The following is a 9,614-nucleotide window of genomic DNA, read 5'->3' as shown; positions in this document are numbered from 1 at the left end:
CCCCCCTCTCTTCATCCCTAAACCCTCCTCCACCTGCCCCGCCCACCGCCTGCATCGCACTACCTGCCTACACTTTCAACATACCTAACACCACGTCCAACCGCACCGCACGGCACTGCACTGCACTGCGCACTGCACCGTCTTTTCCATGTCTCTGCTGCATACGCACTGCAACTGTCGCATTGGGACATCTCATATCTGACACGCATGTATAGGGCAAGCAGCTGTTTGGCGTCTTCAAGGAGGCCAAAGCCTGCTACCAGGAGAAGAAGGCTGCCATCAAGGCCGACAAGGCCTTTATCAAGCGTGCCCAGACCTTTGATGTCGCCCGCGATATTCACGCCCAAGCGCCCCCGCCGCCTCCTTCCGCCCACAACCGCGCCTACGTCTATGACGACTATGTCGAATATCAGGAGGACGCCCGCTCTCGTGCCTCGCACAGGAGTCACCGCACCTCTCGAACGAAGCGCTCCCAGTCGCAGACCTCACGACGGACCCGTGGTGATGTCGAATACCATGCTCGTCCCGCCCTGACGGCGAGCAACCTCAAGACGCACTCCGAAGTCTCGAGCGTGGCCCCCTCGCGCGTGCCGCGAACAATCGACTACCGATCTCCCTACGCAGAGACGGCCCCGCGCGACATGGCCCTGAGCCGACCGACATTGCACCATTACACAACAGCCCCTACCGCCACCGAGTCTCTCGCCGATTCGACGACAATCCGCGGCGTTCCGGCGCCCAGCATCCGGGCCGCCCCAGCCCCTCCTGAGCCCGGCCATCTGGCGCGCGCGGCAACCTTTGACGTGGCCCCGCGCCGAAAAGAGAAGGAGATTGACATGAACCTGGCGTATGGCAACATTCCGCCCGACCTCGAGTCTCGCACCGATCTTGACCCGGCCTACAAGGAGGCGGAAGCCAAGACGCTCATCGGCCGTGTCGAGTCCCTCCTCGACGAGGCCGAGTGCGTCGGGTACTCTGCCACCACCATGATCAAGCGCCTGCAGGCCGATCCCAATGCCGCCGCCGCCGTGGCCCTGTCGCTTGCTGAGTTGTCGAAACTGCTCAAGACGATGAGCCCCGCCTTTCTCGGCCTCCTCAAGGGAGGGTCGCCGGCCGTCTTTGCGCTGCTGGCGTCTCCCCAGTTCCTCATTGCGGCAGGCGCGGCTGTGGGCATGACGGTCGTCATGTTCGGCGGATGGAAGATTGTCAAGCAGATCAAGGATGCCCAGGCGCAGAAAGAGGCCATGGCCGCCGAGGCCATGGCTTTCGAGGCCTTGCCAGAACCCGCGCCGCAAGTCTACGCCCCTCCCAGCGTGCACCCTGAGATGATGGGAGCCGAGATGCCCCGGGGTGGCGGATGCGGCGGCAGCCAGGGCAGCTACGATGAGGCTCTCGTTCTGGAGGAAGAACTCAGCACGATCGAGTCGTGGAGGCGTGGCATCGCGCCGTTTGGCGAGGATGACAGCGCAGATTTCGAGCTCATCAGCCCCGAGGCCGAGCGCGCGCTCCGCAAGCAGCGACGCGCCGAGGAGAGGGGGGATGACGACATGGTCTCGAGGTCGGGTCGGTCGGAGCGGAGCTCGCGCACACACCGCAGCTCCAGGACGACCAAGACGACCAAGACGCACAGGTCGCACCACAGCCGGAAGCCCGAGAGCGAGGCTCCCGATCGGAGGAGTACCGCGCTCACGGTCAAGGATGACGAGAGCGTCGCGGGCAGCCAGCGGAGCCACCGGTCGACGCGGTCGAAACGGAGCGAGAGGACGGCCGTGCTCGCCATTGAGCCGGCGCCGGCTGCGGGGTCCGACAATGGGCTGGAGCACGTGCTTCGGCCGAAGAAGGACAGCATGCTCAAGTCGTTGTTCAAGAAGAAGGAGAAGGATGGACGGCTCGAGAGCAGGGAGAAGGTGTCTGCCGTTGTGTTTTGATCTCGCCTGGACGCAGCGGCGAGGGGACGACGTAATGATGGAACGATCGGGACCAGATTTTGTTTTGCAAGCATGACAAGCATATATACCATGATATTTGAGAGGAGCCTACATTAGCATTTGCCAGACAATTCACGTCCTTCTTTGGGTGCTTTATGATTGGTTGAGGCTCGGCTACGACGTTTGGCCGCGTAGATTGTCTTTTTTTGCCGGATCCGATTTTCGTGCTGCAAATGGCAGTCACTTTCATGCCCTGAGAAACATCACTTGTCCAGTGGCCGGGCCCATGGTCAAAGACATGGTCAAAGCACAACGCTCATTGTTGCCGTGGTATCTGGAACAGTCGCACCCAACTATCCTGCTCGAATCAAAAGAAGTCCCTGTGCGTCTGCTCCTCTTCACGCCAGCCCAAATTTCAAACGCCGCGAATCTTGCCCCTTCGCCTTGCCCCTATGTACACCATGCAGCCCTGCCGCGTCTCTGTCCGGCAGGACAGACAGAGGCAGGACAGACAGAGGAGGGCTACGCCCAGTTCTCCGGGCTGATGCCGATGTTGCCAATGCTCCAGCGGTCGAGGTCGACGCTGCCCTCCTCCTCGCGCTCCTTCTCGTCAATGGGGCGGGCAAACTCGGTGAGGAAGCGCAGCATCCAGCGGTCCATGCGGTAGGTGTGGTCCGTGCTCTTGCGGCACAGCTCGTGGAACGTCTTGAGGCGGGCAAAGCAGACCTCGAGGGCGGGCCAGTACTGGCGCAGGGTGACGAGCGAGTTGAAGTTGCGCTCGAGCTGGGCGCGGGCGGCGGCGACCTCGGCCTCGTCCGTCTCGAAGAGGAGCGTGTGGATGAAGACGGAGGACGTGACGACGATGATGTGGCCGAGCATGTTGAAGAAGCAGTCGCAGCCGGGCGTCGTGTTGGCGAGGTCGATGATGCGCGACAGCGACGCCGCGTTGGCCTTGCACTTGCGCGCGAACGCCTGCGCCGTCAGGGACGCCGGGAACCGCTGCTGCTCGTCGAGGTACTGGTAGAAGAGCAGCTGCGAAAAGTGGTAGTGGCTCACGTGCACGGCGATGAAGATGCGCCCCTGGCCCTGCGACGCGAACGCGTGCAGGTTCGACGGCGTGTCGCGGATGCTCGGCGGCAGCGCCACCTCCCAGGCCTCGAGCTCCTGCGACAGGCTCGACACGGTCTCGTCGATGCTCGTGACCGACGCGTCCGACGTCAGCGTCTTGATGGCGTCGTTGACCTTCATGAGAATGCTGTTGAGCTTGATGTTCTGCGCGATCAGCGAGTCCTCGCGGTTCGGCGACAGGATAAAGTCAAAGTGGTTGCTGCTCGCGCGGCTCATGTTGAGAAACGTCGACTCATTCATCGGCAGCGGCACGTCGTGCCGTCGGTTCATCAGCAGCGGCAGGTTAACGCCCGTCGACGACCACACGTCGATCATGCAGAGGGACCAGTAGACTGTGGGTGGGCGGAATTTCAGCTTAGCAGGGGAACAGGCCAAAAGGACAGGATCAACAATTGCCTACCTCGGATGTGGATCTCGCGCTGCAGCGGGTCCGGCGTCGGCATGTTCGGCAGATCGAGAAAGTTGGCGATGCGGCAGGCGGCAGCGTAGTAGACCGTCTCGGCGCCGGCCTCGCCCTCGACGATGCTCACAGCGCCCAGCAGGACGCACGCCTGGCTCGTCGTCAGTGACACGTCGCGCAGGTTCAGCAGCAGGTTGCACTCGGTGGCAAAGTGCTCGCCGCGGGCCATGGGCGGGATGCCACTAAAGGCGTGGTTCGACGAGAAGCGCGCCGACAGGGCCATCATGCCGTAGACGAGGACCAGGGGCGCCGTGCCCTCGTGAAGGTCGAGCATGAAGCTCGGGCGGTGGAAGAGCGAGTGCAGCTGGTCGTGGATGTACTTGAAGTACAGCTCGACCAGCTCAAAGCAGAGGGCCTTGTCCTGGACGGCGGCGGCCGGCGCGATGCCCATGATCTGGGGTGACATGTTTGTCGTCGCCGCCGCCGCTCCTGTCGTCAGGGTCATGGTTGTCGCCGTCGTCACCGTCGGGCTCATGACGTGGCCCATGTCACGGGTCATGGTCATGTCCATGGACACGACTGCTGGCGGCACGGGACTTGTGGGTGACTTTTTGGGCTGGATGATGGAGCCGGCGCGCGAGCAGGCGAGGTTCTGGGCGCTGCAGTAGGCGCACTGGCCGCCGGGGATGGGAACTTCGCATTTCCGCCTTCGAGCTCTGTGTTGCGTGTCAATGGGTGGTCTGTTATGTATGAAGATCATGTGCTCTGGCTGTGATGCCTGTGCTCTGGGTGATGCCCATAGGCAGGCAGGGTCCTCGTCGCAGGAGGGGAGTTGGTCTCATGGCCTCCAGGGGGAACTCGATCTCATGGTCTCAGGGAGGGAGAGTCCATTCAATGTGCGTACAGGGGATGGGGAAATATAGTCCAGTCACTCACCGACAGGCCGAGCATGCTGTTGAGTACCTCATCTCTTGGGTCGAGTGTGCGGCATGTTACCGCAGATATTTGATGAGGGCCTGGCAAGGAGGCGATGAGGCTGGCGGCGACAAGCCAGAAGGCGGAGGAGGGGTCCTTGCGTGAGTGGCATGAGGCGGAAGGAGCAGGCGAGGAAACGCGGAGGTCAGATGGCACTGTCCGTCGCGGGGAAGGAGTGAAGGAGTGGCGTAGACGCGTTGTGAGTGGCCAGACGTCAAGAACTGTGGGTTAGCTGGGGCCCCGCCTCAGCGTGCCTCTAGGGTCTTTCGGTTAAATGGCCTGCCTAGGTACCTCCAGGCACAGGTACCTCTAGGCACATGTACTCTAGGCACAGGTACTCTAGGCACAGGTACCTCTAGGCATAGGTACCTAGGTGGGCATCTGTAGGCAGGTACAGTAGGACCTGGGATGATGGCCTCACAGCCACTGGCTTGGGCCGATGCACCTAAGCTCCATCGGAGTCGGGAGCCTCACTCCGATGGGCTGCCAGCTGGTGATGGCTGTGAGTGGCTGCCGCAGAATGCTAGACTCTGGTCATGATGAAGACATGGAAGTTGATTGTTGTGCCTGACATGGGGTTGTCAGTACTGAGTAATCAATACCGTACTACCATGATTGCTTTGAACGGCCGGGTGTCTCATGTTTGGGTAGCCATATGAAATGACACGTCGGCTGACTCTCGAGCGACTTGTGCCTGCGTCATGGGCCAGATCGCAAGGAACTCATTGTCGTTGCTGAGACACCCGATGGGATGGAGCACCTTCAACGGTATCTTGACGAACAAGAAACGAAAGAGCGGCCGCATAGTAGACAGTTGAAGAGCCAACTTGGCCGATCCTTCTCTTGCCCACCGTCATGTCAACACTGGTTGCCCTGAAGACGGAAGAGTGAAGACGAAGAAGAAGGAAGACGAACACGCCGAAACTCTACCCCTCATGATGGACTTCCAACTGGAAAGGCTGCCAGCTCTACACCCTCCGAACCTCATCCTCGACACTACGATGTCAGGGCCAACCCATCCTTAAGTACTTTCGCCGTGCTTTCCTCCCTCCTCCTCCGGCGCCAGTCCAGGTGATCCAAACCCGCTAGCGGCGCGGGCTATATCCGAGAGATCGTGAATGGGCAGACAAAGGCCGATGCGACACACTCCTGAGGTGCAGCGCACGCCGAAAGTGGTGATGCCTCAAGGCCTGTATGGCGGTTTTGCATCGTGCTGATTGGTGCGTCCCGAGTCAAGCCGCGACCCCCGTCCGGCAATGTCTGCTACGCCTGGCACGCGCCGTCCCGTCGCTCTGTCTATCGAGCTTGGATGGAAGGCTACGGTGCTGCTGCTTCCTCGGATGGAGTCTGTGTGATGCAGAACGATCTGGGTCAAGTGATGGAATACGGCACCAGGCGAGCCCTGTGATGCCTCGAGGTAAGCATCAGGAGATGGTTTTCGTGCGTTTGATTGGGACGTGTCATATGGATGAACGACCCAATCACAAGACCCTGTCTCCTCACTGTACCACGTGCCGTCGCACCTGCAATACGTGATCCGTCTCGCCTCACCGCCTGCCTCATTTCAGCCATCTGCCTCTGCCTCAACCTCCGCTGCCTGTCTCCCTGGTCGTGCTTCTCAACGCAGTCGGGACCAGCAGCAGTCTATTCTATCTTGACCACCTCGGAGACCTGGTCAAACGACTCCGTTAAGTGTCTTGAGCTCAACTTCCACCAGCTCTATTACCTGTGGGCACCCTATCGAATGGCATCCCGATAGGTCTGGTCGGTGCACCTCGCAGCCTTTGGAGGCATCCCGCCGAACCCCGCCTATCTCTTCACTCATCGGAACCTCATCATCCTTTCATCCGCCCAAGCTCGCCCACGAAATGGCCTCGTCTTCTCAAAGCCGAGAATATGGGGCACTTCCCCGACCTTCCGACTCATCCTCGCGGCCCTCGCTAGACCAGGACGAGCCCCAACACCCCCACGAAGCTGTCGCCTTGTTGTCAGGCACAGTATCGCCTGTTTCCGACGACGGCAGCCGTGGCATTCTCGGTGGCAGGTCTCGCCACGGTCACTTGGAAGGCTCTGACGATGGCCCTGACACGACGGAACGCCAAGCCCGCCAGGCCATGGCGGCCGAGCATGCTCTGACGCCGTGGCAAGCCATCAAGATGTATCCAATGGCTATCTTTTGGAGCCTTATGGTATCCATGTGTGTCATTATGGAAGGTATGCTCTGTCTGTCTGTCTGTCTTTCCGGTCATGCTGTCTTGCTGACCAACCCCAGGCTACGATGCCATCCTCATCGGGAACTTCTTCGCTTATCCCGCCTTTGCGGAAAAGTACGGCCAATATGTCGACGACAAGGGACAGCATCAGCTCTCTGCGGCGTGGCAGGCTACCCTGGGCAACGCCAGTACAGTCGGATGCTTCATCGGCGTCACTGTCAACGGCTTCCTTGTCGACCGGTACGGCCAGAAGCGCGTCATTGTCAGCGCCCTCGGCGCCCTCTCGCTCTTCGTCTGCATTACCTTCTTCGCCGATAGGATCCTGGTCCTCATGTTTGGGCAGCTTCTCTGCGGCATCCCGTGGGGCATCTTCGCTTCGTCTGCGCCCGCTTATGCGTCTGAAGTGCTGCCAATGTGTTTGCGCGCATACCTGACGTCGTGGACCAACATGTGCTTCATCATTGGACAGTTGATCGCAGCCGGTGTCCTGGCCACGCTCGTGTCGCGGACCGACGAGTGGGCGTACCGTATCCCTTTTGCCATCCAGTGGGTGTGGCCTGCTTTCCTGATTCCCATCCTAGTCTTCGCCCCAGAATCGCCCTGGCATCTCGTCCGCCAGGGACGTCTCGACGAGGCCGAAGAGTCCCTCCACCGGCTGCAGAAGAAGTCGGCATCGCGATCACACGTCAAGGCCATCCTCGCGGGCATCATCCGCACCAACAAGCTCGAGATGGAAATCACCGCCGGCACCAGCTACTGGGACTGCTTCCGCGGGATCGAGCGCCGCCGCACCGAAATCGCCTGCCTCGCGTTTGCCGGCCAGGTCCTCTCTGGATCTGCTTTCGCCTACAACTCGACGTATTTCTTCCAGCAAGTCGGCGTCTCGACCGAGTGGACCTACAAGCTGAACATTGGAGGCACGGCCATGGCCCTCGTCGGCACATTCGTTAACTGGTTCGCCCTGATGCCGTATTACGGCCGCCGACAAATCTACCTCCGCGGCCTGTCGACCATGTGCGGTGTCCTCCTGCTGATCGGCGTCCTCAACGTGTGGACGTCGACAAAGGCCGTCGGCATCGCCCAGGCAATCCTCACCCTGCTCTGGACCTTCGTCTTCCAGCTGTCCGTCGGCCAGCTCGGCTGGTCCATCCCCTCCGAAGTGGGCTCCACGCGCCTGCGCCAGAAGACCATCTGCCTCGCGCGCAACGCCTACTACGTCGTGCTCGTCATGTCCAACGCCCTGCAGCCCTACTTTATGAACCCACGCCAGCTGAACCTCAAGGGCTACGCAGGTTTCTTCTGGGGGACCACCGCCGCGCTGACCTTTCTGTGGGCCTTCTTGCGGCTGCCGGAGACCAAGGGCCGCACGTACGAGGAGCTCGACTGGCTGTTTGCGCAGAACACACCCACGCGGGCGTTTGCCGGGACGGAGGTCAAGGGGCTGGGTGGGGAGGACAAATTGCATTTGCCGCCGGTGCATTGATGGTATGGCGTTGTTTCGGCAGACGCGGCGAGATGGGTGCGGCATGGTTAGGGAGATGACTGCACGTTCATGATGACGAAAATAGACCAGCGACGCAGAATTAATGACACTTACTTTCACCCGTTACGTCCAACATCATGACTTAACGCAGTCATTTGGGATTAAAGAGCACCCGATCGAAAAGGGCCGCGGCCAATGACCCCAAACAAATAAATACTACGAGGCTTGATCATCCTACACAGCTTCATAAAAACACTTCGGGATCCCGACATACATCATGCTCATCAGGAAAAAGTCCAGAACGAAAAAGACGCAACATGACCGAGGAAAATGCACCACCCATCATCAGACTACTCGAGGAGCAGCTCGTACGAAAAGTCCTCCGACCTCAGCTCGTACTGCGGCAGCGTCGCCGGCCCGCACGACCCCGTCCCCAGCCCGTGATGCGCCCAGTCGAGCCTCACAATCGTGTCGTCCCGCCGCCGCTTGTGCAGCTCATACGGGTGCTGGCACTCGTCCAGATCCGCCGTCGTGTAGTGCATGGCCGAGAACGAAGCACCCTCGAGGTCGCCGAACCGCGCCGTGAGCAGCGTGCCGGGATCGCCGCCGCCGCCGCTGAGCAGCTGCTTGAACTTGACCCAGCGGACGTCCGTCCTGTTGCCGCCGTCCTGGGGAAACTCATAGTCGGTGAAAAGGGCGTCGACGCCGCGCCGCCACGTGCCGAAGCGCTGGCTCATCTTCTTGTCGCGGTAGCTCTCGCCCGGGCCGCGGCCGAACCACTCGACCTCGTCGACGCCGGCGAGGCCGAGCGTCAGGCCGATGCGCGCAAAGGTGCCCGGCAGGCGCAGCCCGCGCGGCGTGCCCTTGATCTTGATGTGGCACGCCTCGCCGCGGAAGGAAAAGGTCGTCGTCGTGTCGACGCCCCACGCGAGCACGGGGGGCGCGATGCGCGCGTGCACCGTCACTTCGAGGCTGTGCTTTGTCTCGCGCCACTCGGCGCTGCGCACGTGGGCGTGGGTCTGGTGGAGGCGGCGGTCTCGCCACTCCCAGCCGAAGCGGCCGCCGCGGTCGTTGTCGGTGAGGGCGCGGTAGAAGTCGAGCGTGAGGGGGGAGGTGAGCAGGTTGAGCTTGGGCTGGTCGCCGCGCGTGACGCTCGTCAGCGTGCCTTCGTGGAGGTCGAACCCCCACGTTTTCAAGCCACTGCTCGAGGTGATCGAGAGAAAATGGGAAGACTCTTGCGTTATCGTGGGGAGACGAGTGGTGTTGAGTTCCATGCCTAGATGGTGCAGGCTCGCCGTCAGGCTGTCCGGCTGGCCAATTTGAATGTCGCCCCATGCAACCTCGTGGCCAGCAGGTGCCCAGGCCGTGCGCTCCTTCAAGCTGAACCTCAAGTTCAAGAAGGCTTCTTTTCCTGCAGCGACGTAAAAGTCACTTGGGCGCGGAATCGTCATCTTCGCCTTTGTGTGTGGTTTCACGCCTGGAGTTGT

The 9,614-nt window shown here is 61.0% G+C and overlaps 4 protein-coding genes across 4 annotated transcripts; 2 read left to right on the top strand and 2 right to left on the bottom strand.

The window, feature by feature from the left end:
• Positions 1-215: 215 nt before the first annotated feature.
• Positions 216-1,928, top strand: D7B24_004033 (uncharacterized protein; the record flags this gene model as incomplete). Its single annotated transcript, XM_028638211.1, has 1 exon — positions 216-1,928. A coding segment is annotated over one exon (1,713 nt), but the record flags the coding sequence as incomplete, so codon positions are not given.
• A 522-nt stretch (positions 1,929-2,450) lies between these two features.
• On the bottom strand, positions 2,451-4,424 carry D7B24_004032 (uncharacterized protein; the record flags this gene model as incomplete). The annotated part of the gene is made up of 3 exons (XM_028638210.1): positions 2,451-3,388; positions 3,457-4,172; positions 4,393-4,424. 3 exons carry the CDS (start codon positions 4,422-4,424, stop codon positions 2,451-2,453), a joined length of 1,686 nt encoding a protein of 561 aa, XP_028490440.1.
• Positions 4,425-6,299: 1,875 nt separating this feature from the next.
• Positions 6,300-8,127, top strand: D7B24_004031 (uncharacterized protein; the record flags this gene model as incomplete). The annotated part of the gene is made up of 2 exons (XM_028638209.1): positions 6,300-6,645; positions 6,704-8,127. The coding sequence occupies 2 exons, from the start codon at positions 6,300-6,302 to the stop codon at positions 8,125-8,127; spliced, it is 1,770 nt and encodes a 589-aa protein (XP_028490439.1).
• A 350-nt stretch (positions 8,128-8,477) lies between these two features.
• D7B24_004030 (uncharacterized protein) lies at positions 8,478-9,578 on the bottom strand (the record flags this gene model as incomplete). The annotated part of the gene is made up of 1 exon (XM_028638208.1): positions 8,478-9,578. One exon carries the CDS (start codon positions 9,576-9,578, stop codon positions 8,478-8,480), a length of 1,101 nt encoding a protein of 366 aa, XP_028490438.1.
• Between the last annotated feature and the right edge of the window lie 36 nt (positions 9,579-9,614).

This window comes from Verticillium nonalfalfae, assembly GCF_003724135.2.
Source record: "Verticillium nonalfalfae strain VnAa140/NRRL 66861 chromosome Unknown scaffold_220, whole genome shotgun sequence".
Classification (NCBI taxonomy): Eukaryota; Fungi; Ascomycota; class Sordariomycetes; order Glomerellales; family Plectosphaerellaceae; genus Verticillium; species Verticillium nonalfalfae.
The sequence above is the reverse complement of the archived record's forward strand: the minus strand, read 5'-3'. Positions and strand labels throughout refer to the sequence as shown.